The 26,645-nt window shown below is 37.5% G+C and overlaps 1 protein-coding gene across 1 annotated transcript; it reads right to left on the reverse strand.

Moving 5' to 3' along the window:
- Positions 1–790: 790 nt before the first annotated feature.
- SANBR (SANT and BTB domain regulator of CSR) lies at positions 791–26,188 on the reverse strand. The gene is made up of 21 exons (XM_075749845.1): positions 25,854–26,188; positions 22,452–22,617; positions 20,319–20,505; positions 17,164–17,257; positions 15,862–16,100; positions 14,953–15,011; positions 14,012–14,172; positions 13,059–13,145; positions 12,814–12,924; positions 10,703–10,826; positions 10,358–10,510; positions 9,978–10,123; positions 9,541–9,640; positions 8,427–8,459; positions 6,754–6,853; positions 5,608–5,702; positions 5,469–5,497; positions 5,298–5,371; positions 4,144–4,232; positions 3,695–3,786; positions 791–2,820 (listed from the first exon to the last, which is right to left on the reverse strand). The coding sequence occupies exons 2-21, from the start codon at positions 22,599–22,601 to the stop codon at positions 2,784–2,786; spliced, it is 2,160 nt and encodes a 719-aa protein (XP_075605960.1). The 5' UTR covers positions 22,602–22,617; positions 25,854–26,188; the 3' UTR covers positions 791–2,783.
- Positions 26,189–26,645: the final 457 nt, after the last annotated feature.

The raw sequence follows: 26,645 nt of genomic DNA on the forward strand, positions 1-26,645 counted from the left end.
GAAGCAGGGACCTTCACGTAATGGCTCAAGCACAGGAGCAGTTTCCCAACACAATACAGTATATGTTTGTACACCCAAGAACAGGAAAATAATATTTTTAAAATCAATTCCCTTCTGGCAAAGAGAAGAGTCCTCTCAGTCATATCAAATATGCCCGTGCTATTCATAGTTCTATGTTTACAGACCGGGGCAACCCTATGTCTGCATTTCTCCTAACACGTCGTCTTTTTCTCCTGGAGCCATTATTGTGGCTGAATTTAAAATTTTGGCCTTTTCTCCAAGATTTCCAAGAGAAAATTCAGTGCAGCAAGTGAGTTTAAACACACATGTGACAGTAGGACGTACACTATAGCCCTCCCAGGATACCAACCACGCATATACAGGACATCCATATTCTAGAAACAGAATCATGGAAACTAATCCTATTCTTAGATTTAACAGACTGTTTAAACGGTACGATCAGCACTGTGGCAGTGGAAGGCACAGTTAAACATGTTTTTAACATAGCTCAGTCTGACATTTTGCATACTTGGGTCATTTGTAGGGCAGCTCACTCATGAACTTTTAATCCAGCTTCAAAACTCAATGCAGATAAAAATTCTTTTAAGTTCTTGTAGATTCGGAGTAGCTCTGCATTCAACTACATCCTGTTCTTGACATATAAAAAGTCTGTACCATGATGCTGCAATTTAATCACAAATACAGAAGCATGACTGAGATCATCAACACAAGATTTACACACTTAGTTCTTACAAATATCTATTAAAAACTCACACACTTCTTAAATCAATAACATTTATTTCCATTAAACCAAGACAAAATTTCAAAAGTAATACAAGATAAAAATTCAAGCTGGTTGGCAAGGGGGAAAAAAGACAAGACTGTACATCATGTATGTTATTTTTATATGCTCAAAAATATTTTTGAACAATACTGGCACGTAGAACTGGCACTTTCCCACAGAACAAAACCAGCGGAATTTTCCCTTCTCTTCTAGTCAGTAGTTCTAGGAAAACTAAACACATGTACATGCAGCCTGCAACTCTCATAACAGTTTACCATAGGAGTTTGGAACAATCCTCTATTAGAAGTCACAAAATTGTAGCAAAACACTTATTCTACCGCATTCTCATACCCAGTGGATTTTATAATACTCCCTCTTTCAATAAACATCAATCAGTTTTCCAATGTTTGCTATAAGTGTTTAAAACTGCATTACTACTTGCAAACAGGCCTGAGGCATTAATAAAGCCTTATTTATTTGATACAGATTAAAGCACTCCTGATAAGTTACCATTCCTGCCTGAAATCAAAGCCACTGAAATCCACAGTTTTTGCCTGGTGGTTTCATCGGGCTCCAAATTTGCTATAGCATTGGACAAAACACACAATAAACAACATTCATTTTTAATTGTTTCAATAAAAATCTTCCACCTTAAAAGCAGTATTTTCAAGTATTGCTATCCTAGTCTTCTAAAACCTACTGAAAATCCTCATGAAACAAGACCAAAAAAAGCCTGAATGGAGAGAAGAGTGCATTTAAACAATGATCACCCTCCCCTTTACCCCACCCCACCGTCCCAATCCAGGATCTTGCTGACTTAATTCCAAACTCACAATTTACTGTACAGTCGTGGCCTGGAATAAGCTTTCCCTGAGCACTCTTTCTACCTGTTTCAAAAAGTCAGAACTTGTTTACTTGAATTCAGCCATTATTATTGCCATTATTGCCATTTTCTTTGCTAATACGCAACTTATTTTCTAAGCAAGTTATTTCATTTTGGTAGCCCTGGATTTTACGTGTAGACAAACTTGTATTCTATTGCTCCAAATACAGAACTTGAAAGTGCATCTGACTTCTAAACAGTAGTATTCAGGTAGGTTTCAGAAAGTAACTAGACCCAAAAGATCTACATGCACAAATCTTCATAATGATTCATCTCCATTGAAAGATGCAGAATTAATAGCGTATCTGCTCAGAAATTTAGCGGCATAGCGTCATTAAGAGATAGAACTGCTTTGCATCCTAAGGTGTGGATATTAGAAGGGAACAAACCACTCTATTGTGCAAGAGGAGTCAGATATGGAATGGGAACGAGTATTCATTTCACGTACAAGTAAAGCAAGCATTTTTCACGTGCAAGATGCAATACTGCATCATCATGGCATTTATTGTAATCTTTGGAGGTCTAGTCTCTACCTGCTACCCACCTTCACATCAACGGGAGTTGTGTGATATACAGAAGGAAGCCTCAGAACCGCATTAAAATTTTGCTTAAACTAGTCTAAAGTCACAGGTATTGTCACGGACTTTAAATGCAGATCCCCAGAGGATTGACCTAAACCGTACCATCAAATACTACACAATATAAATACTCTAGGCGACTTGTGTTAACGCTGCTGACTGTACTCAGAATTCAGTAGTCTTGCTTTTTCCTTTTCAGTATTTCTAGCATACTAAAAGGCATATTTATGTCTTCCCCATAAATAAAGTTAGTCTAATAATTTAACTTTGTAGATTTATAAAATATTTTCTATGCAACTTAACACAATAGCCTAAAAAAGCAATTAAATTTAAATTTAAGAAATAGTATATTTACAATTAAAATAAGTACAGACCTTATTGGATTTGCATTCATTTATCACACAAAATAATCTACAAGGCTTAAAGTAATAAATAAGTCACTGGAAAGCCTTCAGAGATGTGCATTCTCCGTACATCAGAGTGCAATACAGTTTCAGGAAGCAGTAATGAATTCTGACTAAAGTTTTTTCACAAGCTGTTATGTTGGACGGCCTTGACCAAAACGGGATTTTGACCTGGATTAAGAATACATAAGAAACATATGTACATTATTACTGCCAGAATTGTAAATTATTGTTCAGTCAGCTTTCTAGTATGATATTTTTTTGAAATTACTTTCATGCTAAAGTGCCTTCTAAGAGAAGGGGGAGGGGCAGAAATCTCACTCTCAAAATCTATTATTGAGAAATTTGCCTTTCTGCCAGGATACCTGTACCCACAAGCTACGTATTCACGCAAAAAGGTACACAACTGAAAGAACTGTGATGTCAGATTATTTCTGTTGAATTGGTCATTTCAAAAGAAGTCAAGTCATGCACATTTTTTGGACAGGAATAAGACCTGTCCGAAATTCCTTTGACAACGTATTTGAAGCTTCCAGCCCATCCCTTAAAGGTTTGTCAGCAACTCCATCATAAACCTCAGCTCAAGAGGCTCACCTGCTGGCCAGACTACGACCAGTTCTAGGCTCTACAGCTGCACACGGTGTGCCAGCTTCTCAGTTCATTTTTGTTTTATCCATTTAAGGTGTAGAAGACCACAGGGTTTTGCTGCAGGTTTTTTGTTTTTTTGGTTTGTTTTCAGAAGGAGGCCAACAAATCTTGGCTAACAATTTTCCAGTTATCCATAATTTCACAGAAAATTATATTGGAGCAGCAGTGAACCTTCCACCATAGAAGCTATAAAGCAGCTCTTCTAGGGAAGAAGAGTTTCATTCTCTTAGCTCTAGTTTAATTTGACAAAGGAAGCTTTCACATAATACACAGTTAACCTGCTGGAAGGGCTGTTGATGCAAAAAAGTGTATGAAATGAGGCATGTTTTTCTTTAAACAAAACCCACCTATCCCTGAAATCCACATTCTGCTGTTTCCTTTTATTTTAATATCTTACCTGGCATTCTTCTCAGCGTTGTTCTGTCGTGCACTGACCTGTGCTGAGGCCTTTATCTGAGCTTCAAGTCTAGAATAAATGCCTCCTGCATACTGGAATCCAGAAAAAAAAAAAAATAATCAAGTTTCGACATTATTCCAGTCACTCTTCATAAAACCCACAAATATTCAGCAGAACCCATGGCATGCTTTGTTTCATTATCAGTACTGAAACCTTTTAAACCCATTCTATTTTCCACGCCCAGTTTTTTAAAGGCAGTGAACTTTAAATATTATTTTAGACTATTTTGCTCAAAAAGTCATGCTGGGAACAAAATGGAGATTGATAAAATTCAGTTCTTAATCTTAAGTGTTGAATAGATGGTATTTTCACTTGTGTTACTTTTTTTTTTTGTTAGCAAGGCTCCCATCAATTCTGTAAACACTATGTTGTGACAGGACAAATCTTACTTCTTTGCTGTCTTTTGACTTGACTCGATCAAGGTCTCCTAGTCTCATTTTTATTAAGTGCCCTGTAATCTCAGACATTCTCCTCTGATCTGTCAGAAATAAGAAAGAATGTTTAGAACAGACATTTTCCTTGCTACTGAACACAAAGAGAGAAGAATGAGATGCACGCTTTAGTGATATTCTATTTGTAAAATTAGCGTGCTTTTCAGCTCACATAAAAATCTTGAACAACCAAGATCCTAGATCCTCATGCACAATGGAGCTTCGACAGCATTCTTGGCAGATACCAGAATCAGCCTGAGGCATTATGCTGAGATCAAAATCTATGGGAATGGTTTTGAGGTAGAGGTTTTCAAAACAGCAAAAATGCACCAGAGTCTCAGAAGAGATTAAAAAAGGTGGAACAAATTAACAGAATTCTGAATATTTTTAGTCAGAAAGACTGGGAAAGAGATAGAAGTGAATGTTGATCTCTGTTTATCTGCATAGACAACAAATGGCACAGGGATGCAGGAAAAATTATTTGCATACTTATATAGTCATCAGATGACACAACTATAATTTCTGTAGGTTATGTGCTGACATTCTAAATAAAGAACATAAACATAACATACACATATAATGCATTTTTTCTTTTTCCCTGGAAAACTTGGAACTTCTTTCCAATATTTTCCCAGTCAGTAGGCCCAATGCTGCCCATTTATTTTTCAAGCTGTGTACAAAACTACAGTATAGAGATTTATATGGTGGATTTTCTTGCCGTTTTCCTGCCTCAAACACTTTCTCCTATAGCACAGATGAGATTGCTAATAAGTGCCAATCAAATCCTAAAGTAACATTTTCAGAAGGAGTTCCTATCTGGATGAATATTTTTGTAGAGTTTGGAAGAGCCTGAGATTGCAGCGTGGTTCATATACAGCTGATTCCTAACAATTAGCCTAGTTGAAATCTGTTCTCTTCCACATGAGGTGCAACTATATAAAAAAAAAAAACCAACACAAAAAAAAAAAAGCATTGCTACCTCTGAGATTAAATTCAACCTAAAGGTTTCTAAGTAGCTATAGTTTAAGAAAATTAGCCATTTCATATAAGAAAGATTAATTTTCTTTGTGTAATATTAACTTTATGAAAGCTAAACTCATGCAAGAACGGACCATCTTCTCTTTGAGCATCTTGGTTGAATCTTAGTGACCTGGAGGCATCCCATTTGTTCTGCTGCATACTCACACTGGTTAGAAAAGAAAGATGCACACAATGTTATCAGTAACAGATTACAAAAAGGGATATACTACAATATGTTCTCAAGGACTCTGAAAATCACTTACACGAATGGAGATACATCACGGGAACTTGACTATCAAAGAAAGAAAACCACATGAAGTATGCGTTAAGATCAAGTCCAAAACTTAAGAAAATTCCACATTATTCAACCTAGAGAGACTAGTTTCACAGCTCTGATTTTACCTTGTCAGATAGCTTCTCCTTTTTCTGAACACTAGGTGAAGAAACCAATTTCTTTGGGTGCTTGTAGGATTTCTTTAATTTCTCCTTTCTCCCTGCTAATTGAAGAAATATCTACTCATACCACCACAGATACTTAGAATTTCTCAGCTACAGAGCTACAAAAGAGTTTTTTCCCCTCTATTCCCTTACAAACAGAGTAAATGAACATGGTCTTTTCCCTTTGTTAGTGTTGAAGGCATACTAATACACACAGATGACTCAAACACTTTTTCTATGAGAAGTGTACACGAACTCAAGTACATATTTAAAATGTAGAGTGGTTACATGTAACTGCACAACTTTTCTGTTGTAAAATTGAAAGTGAGTGCACATACAAGCTACAACTTGACCATATTAATTCAATCAACAAGCTCTGAGTGATATCAGCAAACAAGTTGAAAGTCAAACTACGAAAATTTTTTTTTGTTTTTTTTTTAATAAAAAAAACCCGAACTGGTACACACCAATCCCTTTCAGTCAAGACAAAAAGAACAAAGAATTGCCTCTGTTCAAACAACTCATTACTAGGGTGGAAAAGAAAAGCTGCTTTTTGGCTTTCCATATTCCTAAACCCCTTAACATATTAAAAAACCAGCAAAAAAAGGAAAAACACCAGAAAAACAACAAACAAAAAAAACCACCCACAAAAATCCTTTTAGAGCATATAGATCTTATCTTCAACGCAGACACAATTCTAGCCACATTCACTAGTCATTCCACTACGTAAATCAGAACAATATCTTACAAAAAAAAAAAAGATGCAAAAATATAGTTGTGTAGCTACTGCCTTTTCTTCCAACAATTATCTACGCAAAACTTCATAAAATTAATTTGATAGTCCGTCCTCAAAGTTGATCAAGAGTGTATTTTGCAGGAACTCTCAGACACAAATAGTTGTGGCTTTCCTTGTTTGTCATTGTGATTTTTGATGGCACTGAGCAGTGGGGTAATTTGTATCTAAACACAGAAAAACTAGAAATAAAATTCAAGTCGCATAATTTCTTATTTTAAAAATTGCTAATGTTTAAAATTTCTTAAAGAATTCTGCTGCCTTGAATCCCTATCTCTAAATTACAGCAAGGATGACTGTAGAGACTGTTGCTGTACCTGGTTTTCTGCATACTTCTTCTTCATCTCCCACTTCATCCTCTGTGACCTCTGAGCCAGTGGTATACTCCTCTTCTTCAGATAACAATGACTGCTGTTTCTAATCAAGAGGAGGAGAGTGCCACAGATTACAAGTGAGGCTTGATACATTACATCTGTCCTGAAGGAGCTGTCTTCAAATCTAGCTCCATATCTTAGTAACACAACTGTGTGCAGCTAGGTCTGAGGACACGATTCTCCAATGTCAAGAAAATAACTTCAAATCTTTGCTTAGAAAGTTTTGATAAATATTTTTATTCGTGTTTCTTTCAAGTGGTCAAACATTGTAAGAGGTTGCCCAGAGAGGCTGTTAAATCTCCATCTTCAGAGATTTGATGGGATATGAACCTGAGCAAAGTGATATAGGCTTTGAAGTTGAATCTAATTTTGAAGTTGGCCCTGCTTTCAGACTCGGAGGAAACATATATAAAGATGACTACCATAGATCTCTTCCAACCTGTATCATTGTATGATTCAGTGTTTAGTATCCAATGTATTTCTGGATATATTATTTTTCTAATTAATAAGAAAATCTATGTTATGGTAGCAAATATCTGAGCTAGCCACATAATCTAAGAATAGAGGAAACCTCAAGTTTATTAACGGTTCTATTGAGGCTTGCTGTGTCTTGCAAACTGCCTGAAATTGCCGAGATACTCAGTAAATAAATACCACAAAGCATGCATATTGCAGTCCATTAAAAATACACACAGATTCTGTACACCGGGGCTAACTACATTAATAATATATTGCAAATTGGTCTGGAATATCTGGTTGGCTTTTTTGTGAACGCACCCTAATACCTAATTTTCCCCCCCTTCTATCTCTTGTACATCATAATAAACCACTGGCTTCAATATTGCAATATATGGGGTCACAGTGAATAGTTCCTAACTGATCAGCACAGGATGATGAAAATATTACGGAAAGCGATGTTTACATTGTTTGAATATATACACTTTTTATTTTTAAGCGATAATGAGTGCCTAGTAATGCACGAGAAATTATGAAGCCCCAAACGGACCGCAAGTTCAAAAAGTTTGCGACAGGAACAGTTTTAATATAGGACACTAGGAACATCGGACTGCCGCACAAACCATCAAGAGTGACAGAAGTAAACTGCTGCTCTCTAGCATTTACATTTAAAAAAAAAAAATGTAAATCATGTGACATCCTACGCTGCTGGAAGAACAACTCCCCATCCTCTGCATTTGACTAGGACCTCAATCCCAGTAAAAGCTTTTTGCAATGAAGCAGCAGCATAAAGACACGAAGCATCTCAGACAAGCCATCAGAGAGACAGACACTCAAAAACTCCGATTTTGATGAGTTACATTTCTGTCAGCCTAATGAATTATTAAGAACTGATGTGTACACGACTAGTCTATTGTTTGTTGTCCTTTATAATAACGTTTAAAAGGAATTTTTAATTTTTATTCAGGTCAAAGTAGTACTTCACACATACTTTATACTTACTTGTAAAAAGTGTTGCTATACTGCAACCTCCAAATTAAAGCAAAAGAAAATACATTTTCCACCAAATTAATTAGAAAATAAGACAAAAATCAAAAGTTAGTTCTCTGTTAGAGCAGAAGATCAAATATTTAAAATTATGAACACAGTATTTTACTCACCAGCTGTAAAGTCCAGTTCTTCAGAGAAAGAAACTGTAGTCACAAAAAGAGAGAGAAAGGTATAAGTTAAAGAACTAAAAATAATTAGAAAAAAAAAACGTGAGTGGAATTCTATAAAAAGGAGTGGTATGCTATAGTAGGACAGTCTGCATCGGAAACTCCTAGAAGACCTACTCTTATCTTGAACTAGAAATTTTGGTGGAACGACTAAAGTGTGCAAACAGGCTGTGAACCACTGATCAATTAAACACAGTGAATTTAGAGGCACATTTTCATTTCCCTAACCTTAGCAGTGAAAATATTTACAGCTGATTTTATTCAAAAAAGCAGTCCAGGACTGGGGGAGCAGTTACACAACAGATCGTTATGGAGTTTAAATTTAAACATTTATCGCAGAAGAGCTTCTGACACTTTGTTTGAAATTCTCATGGAATCATCAGCATTGTGCTACCATCAGGACCACCGAGTTACCAGAAGTTCCATGATGGGTGCAGAATTTCCAGGAACTTACCTTTGTATAAAAGCTCTCTTTAAATCAGAGGTAGTATTAGAAACAGTCTCCTTAAACTTGCCTTAGAAAGTATCTCTGTTGACCTGACATACACATAGCAACATACACACATCATAGTTCTGGAAAGTAAAATCTTTCACATCTTGGCAGAGAAGCAGTGGGTGGGGAATACAAAAAAGAAACTACAATCCAAGTTACTGTTCTTCATTTATGGGATTGCCAAAGTCACATGGACATATCCAAATATATCATATGACAAAATGAAGGTGGCAATTATTTAAATATTTGTCACGTGAGATATTTGAAAATATGACTGGATCCTTAAATATCAGTTTAAAAAACAGGCTGAAAAGCACAGACCTATGGAGAATGGCTTCTGCTTTACATAAATATTTCTGGCAGACTTAGTAAGAGTTTTGCCTTTTCACCAACCAGATATTTTGTACCTATGCTATCCTGCAATGCTCAGCAGTGGGCTACTTCCTCCAACAACGTATGGGATTTGTCCTTTAATAAAAGTCATCTAATGAATTCTTCAAAGTACCCTTCTAAGAATCTTCATTATCAGAAAGAAGAGGGGAAAAAACATTAGCAGTCACTCACAGCATTGATTTCTCCAGTTTTGGGACCCCACGGCGTATTTGGTTCTACAAGCACATCACATTCAATGCCTTTTTCATCACAGAGCCCAATACCAGAATCACTTAAAGAGAAAGATGTGAAAACAAAAATAAATTTTTCTATTTCACAACTTTAGAATCAGTCTTTCTTTACTCATCACATATCAAGAGAAGAAAGACCTCCAAGTCAGTCACATAATATTTTGGTAACAATCCGTTAAAAGACAAAGATAGGAGTGAATGTTTATGGAGGTTGAATGACTAAACGCCTGCTTGAAATGCAGAAGGAAAAAGTAGTTGTTCTTCTCTTCCCAGTTTCCAACTAAACAAAAGTAAGTTACCTTTAAAAAGGTCCAACATCACCCATTTTAAAATGGCAGAGAAATCAAATGTAACATGCACACGTGGAAGTGTTCTTACCTATTCTCATCCTTAGCGAAAGGAACAACAATAACATCTCTGTGATGGAGCAGATCGTTCAATATTTTAGTAGTCTGAGATGGCAAAGCATCCCCATCTTCATTTCCTGAAGGCAGATCAACCATGTGATCCCTCACTTTGCAGCCCTGCGATACATAGACACACAAGATCAAATATTTGAGTTAACGGGAAGAACCAAATTTCAGCAAGTACAATAACAAAAGTTCAACTTTCGAACTCTGCGCCCCAAGGTCCTAGCCTGCCTTGGGACACTGCAACAATTTACAATCCTTATTTTGGAAAAGATTTATTTTCATAACACATTGTCGTCCCCCCACCACGTGTTACGCTCTTTTAAAAGTGAGCTAGTATTGAAGTACCTTTGGGAGGGTTGTAGGATCAAATCGAAGTACTTTTTGGTTACAACAGGGATATACTCCTGTCCCAGTTGAGCCCAGAGCACTTGCTACACCTGGATAAAGAACTGGCTGCGAATGGTACTGGCAATGGGAGAATTCAGTACACAGGAAGGACTACATTAGAATAAAAAGAGATAATGACAGGTGAGACTACCTATGGACATCAAAGTTTTGCACCATAAAGAACGTATATCAAGCTTTATTGCCATATATTTTCCAAACTGCTTTAATCCCTGCCTCCCCCCTCAAAAGTCACCCACAACGAGCCATCTACAGACAAACAAGTGAAAGTGAAATTATACTAACTTGGTTACATCTTGAGCAGGTCAACCAATTGACAGTCCCCCAAAGTCGCCAATAAACATCCCGCCAAGATTTCAATTCCTCATGAAGGCCGATTAAGTACTCGTGGACTTCCCAGGTTTTGTCTCTGAAAAAGCAAAAGGTCAGGTTGCATACGGAGTCGTAACTCTGATTTGATCCTGCTGCCAGAAAAGCAAGGTGGAAAAGGAGCAGAACAACACGTGTTCCGCTGGTGAAAAGCCTACAGAAGAGTTTAAGAACAGGAAGGATACCACGTGGGACAATCATTATCAAATTCAGACCATGACAGAAGAACCTATATTCTTTCACAACATCCTAACCTTAGTAATAACAAAGAATTGCAGCTTGACTCATCTCAAGCTCCACATACTGCAAATTTATAAGCTAAGATAAATATCAAGCCTTTTGGAAATCAAGAGAACCATAAACAGAGGAAAACCCAATACACAGACTACAGGAAATCAAAATATGCACATGCAAACACGTTCAGTCATATTGCCGTTTTCTGCCTTTAAAGTAATACATTGTGTAACAGAAGTGAAGTACTGCCATTCTATTTTATTTACTTTAAAAGCCAACTTAACGTGTTTCTATATATTTGCATTGCAACAGCAATTACTCAGTTAAGAATTAAAGTTTGAAAATATAAAACCATGTCTTTTTGATGAATATATGTATCTGGAACTTCTAGTCTCAAAAAAATCCTTCCTGGTGATAACATGACACATGTCTCTTCAGAATTCAAAAGAGAATACAGAATTCGCAGTGGTGCATATATTATCTTCAGAAAGAGCAGATACTGTTTTCCCACAATTTTAAGCCCTGGCCTAAACTGGTTTTTTATTTTTTATATACATATATCTAACCCAGACTAAGCAAGCAGTACTTCTAACTGGAAGTTAGTTCTAGGCATCATTAGAAGACCAATAAGTATAAACCTATTTTTAAATCATTAAAGATAGGCTCGTATTAGCTCATAAGCCTGAATTCATTAGTGGCCAGTGTCACTTCACTTAAGGAACAGTAAACGGATTCTGTGTAGAAAAGCAGTCACAAGTACCACAAGGCAAATAATTAGAACCTAAATAATCCTCTGAGAAATTTAAAACTGTGTACATTTATATGCTAGGAATTGTATAGCAGCTACAAAAGGTCAGCTTAAGTGAAGTAATACAATTAATGAATTTTATGTGGCTAATCACCAATGATCCTAATATGTCAGGACAGGGTCGCAAGGTTTGGTTCTATTTAGACTGTGAGGCAGAACTTGATTCACACCCTGGAATTACTCATGGGAGGTAACACTAAATACATATTACCTTGGGAGCTGACACTGAACTGCATTTTGGTTGTTCTGAAATGAATAGGTCTGATGAGAAAGGTCTCCTGTTACTAATTTCCCACTAACTTCCTTAAAGGGGGCTCGTGGGGAGGGAGAGAACTGCAACTGATCACGTGCTAATCTTCATTAAGAAGAAAATCCAGCTGTTCACAAACACGGATCAGACAGACAGAAATGAATTAAACATTTGTGCCAAGTGAGTAAGGCATACATACAGAATAGGTCCTGGAAGCTCCTCTGACAAATACTTTAGAACAGAAAAACAACTGGCAAAGTTTATTTATAGCAGTCTTTAAACAGGCTGAGTATTTGATTTGACAGTATAAAATCAGTCTAGAAAATAATCTTTAGCATTTCTCTGCTGGCAGAGGTAAATCTATCACTCCATAACAAATCTTCTAAAATGCAGCCTTTAATTTAATTTGTCATCAACTACGCATATCTTAAAACTCTTTGATGAAAGAATTATCTGAGTATTTTCTATTTAAGGCAGTATAACCCAAAACAGCCCTCCCAGTAATTGTGGCTCTAGTTTTTCCATTTCCATGCAGCAACACATCAACATAATCACTCTTCTTTTTTTTTGTCCTTAGTAATATAAGAAAGTGAGATGATTCATACTGCTCTTCACATACCTATGGCTTTGTTTTGTAATGCAAGTATCTGATAATTCCTAAACATGTAGCATTTTCTAAAATCACCCAAAATCATATAGTTGAAGGAATATTTTTAAATTATATACATTAACTACCTTATATGAACATAGACAATATTTCCATGTTGGTCTATGTTGATTTTTCCTGGTACACAAGGAATTCTTCTTTCTGTTTCTTTAGTTAGCAGCTTTTTACATAAGCAACACCTAGATTAAAAAAAAAAAAAAAATTGAAAAAAAAATTAAGAAAAAACCCTTAAAAAAAGTACTGGAGTAAGACCAGAACTTCAATGTACAGGTACTGTCCTTCCAACTGAAGTAGTAATATAAAAAGACCATACCTGTATAATGTTGCTGCATTTCCTCGAGAATCTGGATTTAGGTACTCTGGATCAAACAGCCTCTCAATCTTCTTGCAGAAAAGTTTACTATTAATGACAGCAACACAAAACTTACACATTAGAAAAGACTGAAAATTGTTTTATGTATAGTGAGACTAACAATAATATTCTGATGAAATGCAAAGTCGCCATATTTCTTTCGGACTCTAGCTTTTAATGTGATTTTCCCTTAAAATAATCTGTTTGGATAATGGGTTCCTGACACAGTCATCTCCTTTTTACAAAGATTTGAGAAAAGAGATACTTTAATTTTTTTCCTCTATTATGTTCTTTGTTTACCAACGTAAACTGCCAGCCTCTACCTTGACTAAAAGGCCTTTTATTAATAAATACTATTGTGAAATTACACTTAACTTTCATTCTAAAAGTTATAATGTCTTCATCCCTACTGATTAAAATACTTCCTACCTTGCTTGTCTGTCAGTCTGCCCTCATCTTGATACTGACTAAGCTGGTGTCCTTATGTATGAAATAGTATTCCATCACAACTATTCAGCCTTCCAGCCATCCTAAATTCTATGTCCAAACATCAAGAGTTCACAGAATGCCGAAGCCAAACCATTCTCTACGAATTAGGAGCATGTCATCCCATAAAAGGTTTCTTATCCTAATCCTGGCTCCCATGTGAGAATTCATGAATAATTTGTCCATGTTACACTCATGTGGCCTTTCCTTTTGCTCATCTCCTATAAAAAGCTCTTTCCTTTTGATCATAATTTTAATATAAAATTCTGAAGTCACTTCATGATATTCTGTGTTAAAGATACATTATATGAAAATATCAATTTTGTGTGTGTGTATATTACTTCAAACTAATAGTGTCTTCGCTGTTCTGAAAAATAATCCAAAAGCCCTACAGCATTGCAGTAGTGTATTACAGGGCAAAAAGTTACCTCTTAAATTTGTCTCTCTTGTCCTTCAGTTCTTCTACTTCATTGTGCGTGAAGAGATCAGCAATGTGCGTGACAAGATTAGCATTGATACAATTCATGTTACATGGCGTGGCTACAATAGCATTCATATTTTTGTGGCAATAATGAATGCATTTTTCTACCTAGGAAAAATAGAAACATTGAAAATAATTTTAAGGAATTCTAGGTAAAGCTATCTCAAAAGATGTACTAATTGCTCCAAGATTTTTATTTTTTAAAAGTGTAGTGTTTCAGAAAAGTATTTCAGTTCAACTTAAAAATAAAAAACAAGCCTCTGATTTGTCTAAAGGAGACTCTGAATTAACATGACTGACTCGGTGTTCTCCTCCAAAAGGTTTCTACAGATCAGAAAACACCTCCACGAGTGTTTCATCTTCAACAATTGCTTGTAAAAAGAGAACCATAGTACACATTACACACAGTTTTGCCTGGATCTCAACTTAAACAGCTTTGTTTACTGTGTATTTAATTGCGGGGCACCCCAGCAACAGAACTTTTGACAAACATTTTAAGAACTGAATAGATATTACTTATAGAGAGCTGGACAACCAGATCCCAAACTGCAGAAATGTCATTTGTGTAAAAAAGGATGTAACACAAAGGTGTTCATTGATTTAGTAATTTTTTTATAAAGTCTATCAGATACTGATGCTACTTAGATCAGTCATCAGGAGGCAAATCCAAGATCCCACTAGCGCATTCAGAAATAATTCACTCTAAGTTTTCTTGTATTGAGATCCTGCAAGTACTACATTACTGCATGGAATACAAAAAGTGGTAAAATCTCAATGTGTTCTCATTGCTTCATCTGTTTATGTAACAGCCAAAGCATAACAAACAAGCTGTTAGACACCTGGTAATTAACTGTGCACTTATGGCAAAGAATCTTTCTTAATACTTACTAATGAATCCATCTTCAAAAACTCAGAAGAAATAAGAATTGATATGACATTTGATGGTTCTAAAAGGCAAGAAGAGAAGGGTGGTTTGTTTTTTTTTTTAACAGGAATTCTTTTGATAATTTCATATCACATCCCTCCCTCTGCATATTTAGTGTCCATTTTAAGTATTAATTTACCAATCAACCTGTCATTCCATCTTCCAATATGTAGAGCATTTTCCATCTTAGGAAACAAATCTCAAGTTTATCGTTTAGGTGGCCAGACTACAACTATAACAAACTGGAATTTCTAAAAACTGGAAAAGGTGGCTTCATAGGGATACAATGACTAAATAATTACACAACAAGATTAACTTCCATCTGTAGCCATCATACCCAGCTGAGATTTTGCTTAACATAACCTTTGCATTTGTTTATATTTACCAAAAATGGTAGCAAAGGCTCATAAAAAGATTAAAAACTTGCTCAAGTTCATAAAGGCAAAAGTTCTTCTACCACTGTATCAGATTGCATTGGAATTTTAGCAAATACTGCAATTGTACCCATGGGGAGCAGAGGGGAAACAAAACAAACCCCAACAGTCATCGGTATTTTAAAATTACCACTCTGTTCTTGGTCAGAAGAGGTCTGAAGAATCTTAATTAAAAACGCCAGATCCCAAAATATATCAGACCTTTTTCACTGCTTCAACTATCAGGATGTTTCCTCAAAACTGTCAGTGTTGACAAATGAGAGACATCGGCTATAAGGACCAGAGGATCTCTGTTGCAACACTTTTCTAACAAATGACAAGCTTCAGTGCAACAGTCAGAAACAAAAAGACCGGGGCTGAACTGTATCAAAACCCTTAATCTTCATTAGTACAGAACATAATGAACCTGTAACAAATGATCTACACACTTTCTTTTACCTAAAGTAGGCATTTCACTAGCTTCAGATTCTTTAGTGTTCCTCTTAACATATCTTATCAACCAGTCAAAGATGTGAACGTCACAGTGCACTGAAATATCCACTTCTTCCCAGCGCTGGGCATCCACTGACAGATATTCAGCAAAGTATTTCATTTCTGAAATCAAAAGGTCTCGAGGACAAACAAAATCTTCTTTGAGGTTTTTAGCTTCATCACACACATGGATCACCATATTTGGCCTCAAAAAGGAAACAAGCCATAAACCAAATTAGGACCTTAAGCCAATTAGAACACCAAAACCAATCAACAGAGATCTCATCTCCAAATCTGGATCACACATTGCAACACTGATGTTGCTAACAGGTTTTTATTGATAGAAGGAAAACAAATTGCAGTTATTAATAGTTAATACAAACTATTAATAGAAATTATTGTCAGCATTGTCAGGTGAAGAACACAAATGCATATCCTCTGACACATAATCAGTGTGATTTCATTGTTAAGGAACCAGAGAAAGAAAATTTCTAGCTCCAGTCCCCAATTTTGTCACCAGTTTGTTATGGGATACTACCTGAATTACATACAGAAATTATTTGTTCTCCTTTTTTAATTTTCTTGAAAAAATAGGCAGATATATGCCTAAGTTACTGAGGTACCAAGGACAATAACAGCATACAATAAGCCAATTTTCATCTGTGGAAATTAAAATTGGTTTATTGTGTATTAAAATGTCTATTTGTTAAGAAAGCTAGAATCAGTAAATGGTGTCTCTACAGAAAGATGGTTACCATCAGGTTTCAAACAAAGGCATTATTCTACGTGTACTTGTATAGTATGGAAAATGGGGATGTGATAGTATGAAAAACAGTGAAGTGTCTGGCTATTTGAATTCATGGTCAAATTTTTCATTTGCACTTTTCATTTACAGCCTTCTTTCCTGCTTTTACATAGAACAAATCTATGTTCACAGAACTTTTTTTTTTTTAATAATAATGTTGTTGAGCATTAATCTTGCTTCATTCCTTTTTAAAATCAAGTTCCCATTGTTGCCACAGCAGTGATCAATCACTCAGAGGAACACTCTGGACAGATGTGTAAGCAAGCTATTCCTACTGCATGTAAAATATTCTCAAAGCAACCTCTGGTATTTCTGTAGCAAGGTAAGGTTTCAAGATTCTTACAGTATTTATTAGGATATTCCCAGCCATTTTCTTTCTGATAGCAGAAAAGTATGAAGAATTTAGACACCTTTCTGTCAGTTCTATAATCCCCTAGATAACAAACACACAAAGATCATCTTACCCCTGGTTTTCATCAGTGCTTTCTCCACTTTTATGCACAGGACCTTTCTCAGATTCTGAAGAACAATTTCTTGTGGAGGTTGTGCTGGGCCTTCCTTAAATGCAAGGAAAATAGGCTGCATTAGAACAAAAATTCCTGACCTTTTGCTCTTCAGCATCTTGGAAACGCAACTGAAATACTGCTCTCACAGTGGAGCAATGCTACACAACTAGCAACAAATCTGTGCTACCGTAAGGGCTACTAGATAACCCAAATTCCTGCTTGAATGCCATGCACTGGAAACTCAGAGCAGCAGCAGCACTGCAGTCAAGTGTCCAGGCTACCCAGCAAACCCAGATCAGTCCTGTCTCAATACAGAGCAGAGTCCTCAGCGTTTCCTTCTGGGAACGCAATCCATTCCTTTAGCTCTCCTTGTCTGCTTTGCGGGATGTGGGCCTTAAGGTTCTGTCACGTCAAAACTTCTGTTTTCAGGAAGCTTTGCTGCCAGGATATAACAATTTGAGACTAACTCCACTACTTATCCATAATTTGTTAGCTCTGAAAATAAGCTGCTTCCGAACAGAAGCACAGAAGCTCTTAAGATGTGTTTTTGCTAAGTTTCTCAAACACACGGCTTAAAGCAGCAGATTGTATAAAACAATGGTCCAAGAAAGCAGACCATCAAATTCATCTAGTCCTGGAACTACATCAAGTAGCTTATTCCAGGAATAAAGGACAGCTGCTCTTTAGTTCAAACAGATTAACTTCACAAACGTACTACAAGCGGTGGAACCTGAACACAAAACCTACTGAAGTCCAGGAGGTCTAGTTACCAAACTGTCTGGATCAAGGGTTAAGACAACCCCAACAGACATTGAATAACTTTTCCAACTGTGATGAATGGATCACTGCAATCTGAAACCTCAATAATCTTGCTTGTAAGTCAGAAAGATCATTACCTTTTTTTTAATAATGGAAGGGCACATGTCTGTCTTCCATGATTACTCCCTACTCTCAGATTTGTAGGAAAAGGAGTTCCAGAAGCATCTTTTCCCTCTCATGTAATGTCAGAGGCTGTATGCTTCTGAAGATGATCAAGATAGATCTCTTCATCTTATGGCTGAACAACTATAGCAGAATGACACCAATAATTATCTGGAAGCTCTATAAGAGTTCAGAACACAGCAGCTGTGCCTTTCAGGAAAGCAAAGTTCTCACACCAGAGGCAGAAGAAACAAAACTTTCTTTAAAGATATGGCCTAGGGCCTTGCACACTTAAGCCTTAGTAAGGCCATAACAGAGGGAGCACAGTTAATAAAAGGGGAAGATTTACTAGACAGATCCTAATAAGACCTTGGAAGGGGCTGGGTCAGCCACAGCCTTCAGGGCAGCCATTCCCTGCAGGTAGGTGACCTGTGCTAGCATTAAAACAGCCAAGGGGAAGTCCTAGATTTTGAATGCAAGGTAAGGTATTTTAAAGGAAGGGCCTGTGGAAAAAAAAAAAAAAAAATGACATGAAGAGTTCTATCTGTAAATATGAAGAAGCTTATTTTGAACACAGTGAAGTTACTTATTAAAGAAAAGGAAATAATGCTGACAAGAATATGCAACATAGCCAAATTAACAGGGATGTCTGAACTCCACCATACTTTTTTTTTTTTTCTTCCCCTCAAAGCTTATAGAATGTTTGATTTGTGAAAGTTAGCAGAAAAATATTCTGGGTAAAAGGCTATACTATATGCTTGTTTACTGCCATAATATGCATTCAGAGGGACTTCACAGCAGTTTGTCTTATAATTAGCAAGTGATAAATTGAGCTTAGTCAAAACCAGAATGCAGCTCAAAATGAATTTTGTCTGATTGCTTTTTCTTCCTGTTACTCATGTCTACAAACAAATCCAAACAGGACCAAATGACTTGATCCTAATAATAAGCAGATGTGAATAAATCCACTAGGAAGTAATTAAACAACAAACATTTACAAAAAGGCTTTTCTCAAATCCCCAATTCTGAAATATACAAGTACCTCACAAATATTAAGAAAGTGACTTCATTCAAGGCTGTGAGAAAAAGATTAATTATCCTAATTTCCTATCAACAAATTACATACAAAGAGGGAAAATGATTTATCCAAAGTTGCAGAGAAAACAGAAAGATCTCAGGTTAGGATCTTGTAGTAGGAAACATTAGGGTACTTAACTGCATTAATACTTATTACTTGTATTACATTGTTAAACAGAAAACATGCACTAATTGTCTAAAGAGTTCTATAAGCAGAGTTAGCTTGTTAACTGCCTACTGGGAAGTTACTAATCTCCTAAATAGCCACCTGCGGATGCGAGAAGCATTTATTGCCCATCATGCATGTAACAAGCACATAATTGAAAGCATTTTCAGTCTAGATACTCCATATACAGTTTTCAAATATCGTCTCTTGATTAGTTATTAAAAACATTTTATTTGTTCTCCAGCAGAGGTCAAATAGCTGTTTCTCTTCTGCAAAGAGAACAGCGACCAGAAAGCTGCAGCACTGTGAAGGACATCCTAACAGAGAACATTTTGTTTAAACATTTCACTGCCTTCGTAATTTTTAACATAGAAATTGTTTACTCATTACAATTACATTACAAGCAAATTTTTCATACAACACATTTACTAAGTCCTACAAGGTGCTGAAAACATCTCAGTCTACAATGAAAACCAGAGAATAGCTATCACACAGTTAATTACAACTTCTTACAGGAGAAGTACTTAAGGAGATGTTAACAATATTTAATTGTGCTGTGATTAAAATATAACTATTAAGACTGGTCCTCTTTTGCCAAATTATTATTGGAACATAAAACTAAGACAGGCTGTATGTCATTGCAAGATTGTCTTGCATCAAAAAGTAGCTAGACTATGCTCCAACTCCCATGTATCCCGAACGTAGGATTTATCGTAAGGATTTATGTCTTTTGGAAGGACAAACTATTAAAAAACACCCAAGCAAACATCGATTCTTAATCTAAACTAACTCAAAGTAACTTCATGTATGTATTTTATATATATTGAACTTTCTTTTTCAAAAGATGAAAAAGTACTATTCCCGGGTGGACTAACCACTCAGGACAGAAAAGCATGCACATACTGATTATCATCAAAGCCAATATATTTCAGAATGACTAAAAACATACCAGTTATAGTAACGGAATCCTGCCCAATAGCAGGCTCCTGAAACTCTGTCTGTGTATCAAGCAAGGAGGATTTGATGTACGTAGCTAAAGTTTCCACAGGACTCCCACCAGCGGCCATCAGGGGATTATACTGGTTGTCAACAGGTGAACTTCCACTGCTTTTTAGTTCATCAAACCTTTTTGCACACTGTCACAAGATTAAATGATAGGACAATGAAGCAGTAGCTTTCAGTACATTTTTAATAACTACAATTTGAGACGGATATTGTATTTCATGATATCTTTTGCATGCGAACAGTTATTAATATTAAACTTGTATTGCTTCCTATTTAGTGGTATCAGAAAGTACATAAATATACAGTAAAATAAGATTTACCATAATTAAACACTCTAACAGAAAGAGAAAAAAGGTGGAACCTGTTTCAACCTTTATTTCCTTAAACCCTGTGATTTTAAGCCTGATTTTCAAAAGAGAAAGTTATGGGGAGAGTTTAAATTCGCTTTTTGTAACTGGCTCTTTTATCATAAACATTGTCAAATATTATTAAAAGTAGTCACAGTAACTGAAGAATTAAATTTTTAATAAATTAAAAATTATTAAAATTGAATGAAAGAATAATTATTATTCTTTTACTCTGTGACTTTCATTCTGATTTGGACAAAAGGGACTGGTGATTTCCACCTCAGTTCTATTAACTTTCCATTCCGTGTTTTGATGAACTAGAAAGTCTTTCCATTTTGTAAATTTGTACCGATACAATGACAATTAGAGGTTTGGTTCAGCAGAATCCTACACACAGCTAATTTACACATACAAGTAAGTCTACTTAATTCTCCAGGTGATCCTCCTGTGACACAGCTTGTCAGGCTCCATTCAAGCAGCTGTTTTTATTTCTTTATTTTGGATTGAGCTAATGACATTGCTGTGTGCCACCTGCCCCTTTGGGAGAGGCACACAGCGCAACATCCTTCTGATATTAATGTAGGCTCTCAAATTTGTAAGGATGCCAGTCCTCTATATCCAACAGATACACAAAAGCACAGGTATACATTTACTTAATTGCCTTAAACAGGGACTCCACATATTTTAGACTCTTTGTTCTTTTAAAACAGAGTAACCAGACATGTACTAATCAATCATATTAATTTATGTGAGGAGAGACATCACCGATACTTTTATAATTATTTTGTTTAATGTGCACCGCGCTGTCTGCAAATTGAAAGGTAAACAGTTGAGGACCCCCTCTCCAGCGCTTTGCCAAGTACCTGAACAGCAGTAACATTCCACATAAGCTTCTACTCCCAATCATTCACTTTTAATGTTCTAAATTCAAGGTTACAGTGATGCCCAATAGCAATGCCCTAAATGTGAGCTGACACATTTGATTAAGTGTGAAAGAAAATACAGACAGTTGGCTTGTTTGGTTTTTTCCAGCTTTGCTGAATCACAAGGGCAAAAGACATTCTCTTCTTTTAGATTACTTCCCCCAAGAACTGAAAAATTCAAAATTATTATTGAAAAAGCAAGCATTTCACCAGCAAATTCAGCCATCCAGAAAGATTAAGTAGACAGAAGTACTAGGTTCATCCAACTCTATTCCAACCAAAGAAAGAAAAATCCACATAGGACCAAGCAAGAGGCAACTGCACTCTTAACTACCTACCTAATGGAGATCTGCAACTCATACTTCCTCAGAATTGTAATGACAAGCGTAGAAAGTTGTCAGATTTGATATCAAGTATACTACAATCTACATGAGGTTAGTGGGTATTGCCATCCTTTCCATGAAAATCTTAGCTATGTAATTTGAAATACCTTAGCACAACTACTTTTTTTTATTCCACTTTTTAGTTTTTACTTTCCAGTAAGTTTTGTTCTTATTCTATATCAGTTCTAATGAAATAAAATGCAGAATGTATTTCTTCATTTCAATGTTTAGGTTTTCTATAAAACAAAAACTTTTTTTTTTTTTTCAATCTACTGCTCATTTAACATTTTCAATTCTTTAGGTATAAATTACTTAAGAAAAAAAAAAATCCCTTAACTTGATTTTCCCCTCCCTCCCCCAAAGATGTTTTCTTCTTCAAAAAGTACTGCTTAAAGTATACAAATTCTTTTATTAGTAAATTCACCTCTTTGGATGTATATCCTGGAACTAGCCTTGCCACACTGTCCCAGTTGATAGGCTGAGGAACACCAACGAGGGAACATAGGATCATATCCAAAACCATTTGATTGTTGTCATAGGGAAAATTATTGTTTTCTGAAAATCCACGACTCATCTTTGGCTACTTAAGCCTAAAAGAGAAAACAACATTACCAAGTCTCACTGCATGGTTTGCTAAACCTTGATCTACGTTAACCGTAGCACTCCATAAATTACTATGGGGAATGTTTAACACAGCATCACATTCAAGTACTAACACTTCATTTAACAAAACTTACATGTTCATATCTGCATCCTCAAAACCCTGGGGGGAAAAGCAGATGTGCAAAACACACCAAAACCAACGCAACAGCAAGCAGGCACTACCTGCCATTCCTTTGAGTTGTCTGTTTCCAGGAGGGATTCACAGCACTGATCCCTCCAATGCAGAAAAAGGCCTCTCTCAGTCTCAAAATAAACAGCCTAAGCTACAGAAGAACATTTTAATTTAAATTTACTTACATTCAAATACACTTGTCTGCTCCCCCAAACTTCCTACTGCTCAACTTCAGTCTCCTCTTGCTCTGCCTATTTGTTTTGCACACCTGACTGCCATTATATAGGAGCCAGGCCAGGGCACCCAGCTAAGTGCAATCAATAATCTTTTGGAGCCAGGAAGCACGACACCTGGATGTCTTTCAGCTCGCATCCTGAAGACTTGACTTTTGACTTGTCCTGAGGCACTCATAACTCCTGATTAGCTGCGATTATCAGGAAAACTTTTTTCCCTTCAGCTTTGAGTTGAACACGAGAACAAAGCACATAAGGACAGCAGTGAACACTTCAAAAATGCAGTTCTAATTTGAAAAAAAAGTGTTATATTTAGGGTTTGTTTTTTCTTTTTCCCAATAATTTCCTATATAGACCAGGGAACACAGCAGAAGTTCAAAGTACTATCTTATCATATGGTGGAAGAAAACTGCAGGCATCAACTAAGACTTTCATATTCAAGTAACGCAAAGAGCTTAGTAAGGACTCATAGTTGGAAAGCACTTTGGACCTTTTCCAAAGTACCTTAAACAGATCACATAAATAACAGAACCTAAAAGCCACATACAGAATTTTGACTTACAAAGCAAACATTATAGAGAATTTCAGGGAAAATAGAAGACTGTAGATTTAACTGATCACTCATTACTAAAAAAATACTAAATGAAGATGTTTCTTTTGCATCACCCTTGTTCCATGCAGCTAAAAGAAAATATTCTTAAAATATACAAAATAGCACTGATATTGCTTCTGACTCTAGAAGCTAGCCCAGCACTTTTTTTGTTTTGTTGGTAGAAACAGAAATTGCAATAGGGGGTCACTGTAAGCTCCCATCCTCTCCAAAGAGCAGCTGAATGAAACCATCAGAAAGAAATATTCCAGAATAATTCAGGTTTCATATATGTAAGGGATTAAAGAAAAATAAAGAAGAAAAGCCACAAACACAACACAGAAGACAAGTCCAACAGAAAAAAGTCATAGTATTTTAGCAATTCTAAATTAAATCTATTGCAAAGTGTGCCAAATAACCAGTTTTAAAAGACAAATATCCTTCACAGACAATATGAGCCCAAACTCTCCAACTAAGATAAATGCCACTAAAGATGAAGGTAGCTCAGTCCCTGCAGTCATCGAGTCTTTAGCCCTCATCTTGATAGTACTATCAAGTGGTGTCACTGTGGTCATTCTGTGGTGGAGACTTCTCACCATGAGTGCACAGACAGATGTCAGTATCAATTATATTTAAGCCACTGAGTATCTACCATACCCGCTTTTATGAAAAGAAATAACCAGGTCAGCACCAGTGGCAAATCTGAGCAGTTATCAAATATGAAGCTGACTTCTCGTGCTATGTACACACTGGATTAAAAAATATGTTTGAATGATATAAGTAAACGATGGTGTATAAGAATCCTCTGGTCTTGAGTCATAAAATATGCTTAATGAAAGTAAAATTACTAGCAATGCCACTATTCCATTAATCACCATTTTAAGGACTAGTTCTAGGATATGATTATACTAGGTAATCAAAGCAAGAAAGAAAAGCAGTTATTTTGCAATAGTTAGAGCCTATAATTTAAAGGAAAAAATACAGCATGTTTTGAGTACTTTGCTGGTAACAAGTTTCTGTACACATCAGCACTGTGGAACATGAAGCAACCCAACCGTGAAGGGATAACAGGTACTCTGAAATGTATGACACATTCAGAAGGGGTGAAGCCTTTGTCTCTCAAATATTTTTTTTATCCACTTATTCTGTACATTAAAATACAGTTTTATATATGCTTATTACTGCAAAGATAAATGAAGAGCATACAGAAGTCAAGTCTTTTTATTTCTCTTCCGGAAAGAACACAGGACTCCTTTTTGTGGCTTTATACACGATATTTAACATTTGCCTTTTTCTCCTTTAGGAAATCCCGTTAGAAGTACGGTTAAAGACGCAGGCAAGATTCTGCCTGATACAAGAATAGTGCACTCCATCAGAGGAGCAACATAAAGCCTGTAATAAATCATATTGTTAAGAGAGAGAAGGCAACTTCTGCAGATTCTCTCCAGTTTATTACCGCAAGTAAAGCTCAAGTTAACCCTTTCCTAAACTATTGGAGGAAAAAAGTTTCAGAATTGTTTCATTCTGACAAACTCATTCGGTATGTACAATATAGCGACAATATATGTGACAACAGGAATTTTTATTAATACTTAGAATTCTAAATTAAGTAGTGCAAAGGATTCCCAACACTTTAATATTTCATACAACCGATATGATATAAATAAAGTTACTTCATTATGCAGGAAGTTGGTTTACATTATGGAAACACACCGCCTCATTTTAAACTGATTTTTTTTTTATTATTTAAAGCCAAGAATCGATCTAAAAATGAAGATTTGCACGTGTATAACCTGCAGGAAGGTAAAGATGGTGGGACGGGCATGATGTTTCATGCAGAACCCTTAGATGCAAGGAAGTGATGGTGCAGAATGAGGTGGGGGAGAGAAATAACAGCAACTTTGATTGTAGTTTGCCTACATACAAGTCAAAATAAAAATTAAAATAAGGTATTTGAACAAAAAAATAAAGACTGATCCCAGTTCTGGGGGCAAGATCCTACAACTATAACCCGTCTCCTCATGCAATACCGCCCTGGTGGGACCCGCCCTCATCAGCGGGGACCTCCGCCTGCCATTCCAACCCTCTCCGGCGGCGAAGCCCCCCGCAGCTCTCAGGCACCCCTTCCCGGTCAGAGGCGCAGAGGGGCCGGAGAGAGGAAGGGAAACCCAGCGCCGGCGCTCCCGGGACTGCAGGAAGCTCTCCCGGCTGCGCCAGGGCAGGGGTTACCTGGCGGGCTCCCAGGCGAGGGGTCGGCGGACGCGGGGCAAAGCGGCGCGACGGGATGGGCAACGGCTCCTCCTGGAGGCGCAACGGCCGCCCGGGCAGGCAGCGGGACGGCGCCGCCGCCGCCGCCGCGGCTCCCTGAGGAGACGAACGCCGCGCCGGGCGCCTGGCGGAGCGGAGCCCGGGCACAGCCCGGTACGGCCGCTCCCCGCTGGAGGACCTCGGCAGAGCCACCTCGGGGCTGCTCGGCCCGGCGGGACCCGCGGAACCGCCCCCGTCCCCACCTGCCCTGCCCGAAGCGCGGGAGACGGGCGCCCTCACACGCCGGCACCGCCCGGCCCCACCCTCTCGGGGAGAGGGAACGCACGGGCGGGGAGCGTCGTGAGGGGGACGGCAGCCACCAATCGGCGTGGGGCGGGTGATGAGACCCCGCCCCCTCCCGCCAGGGACAGCCAATAGGCTGGCCGGGATGGGTGGGGCAATGCGGCCGCGCGGGCAGTGTTGCGGCGGCGGCGGCCCCGCCCGCCCCGCCTTGTCGCAGTGCAGCGGCGGCGGCGGCGCCCGCTCCCGCCTCGCGCCCAGCGTCCGGTAGCCTAGCAACGCACCGCCCCGGGCGGAAAGGCGGGGACAGCTCTCCCCTCCTCCGCGTGACGCAGCCGTGACGCCAGACTGCGCCTCCGCATCGTCACGAACCAATGACGCAGCCCGGCCTCCGCCCGCGCTGCAGTCCCCATTGACTGGGGCGGGGGAAAGGGGAGAAGTGCTATATCACGCACTCCGGGCAACAAATGATGT

The sequence above is a fragment of the Balearica regulorum genome, chromosome 3 (genome assembly GCF_011004875.1).
Source record: "Balearica regulorum gibbericeps isolate bBalReg1 chromosome 3, bBalReg1.pri, whole genome shotgun sequence".
Lineage (NCBI taxonomy): Eukaryota > Metazoa > Chordata > Aves > Gruiformes > Gruidae > Balearica > Balearica regulorum.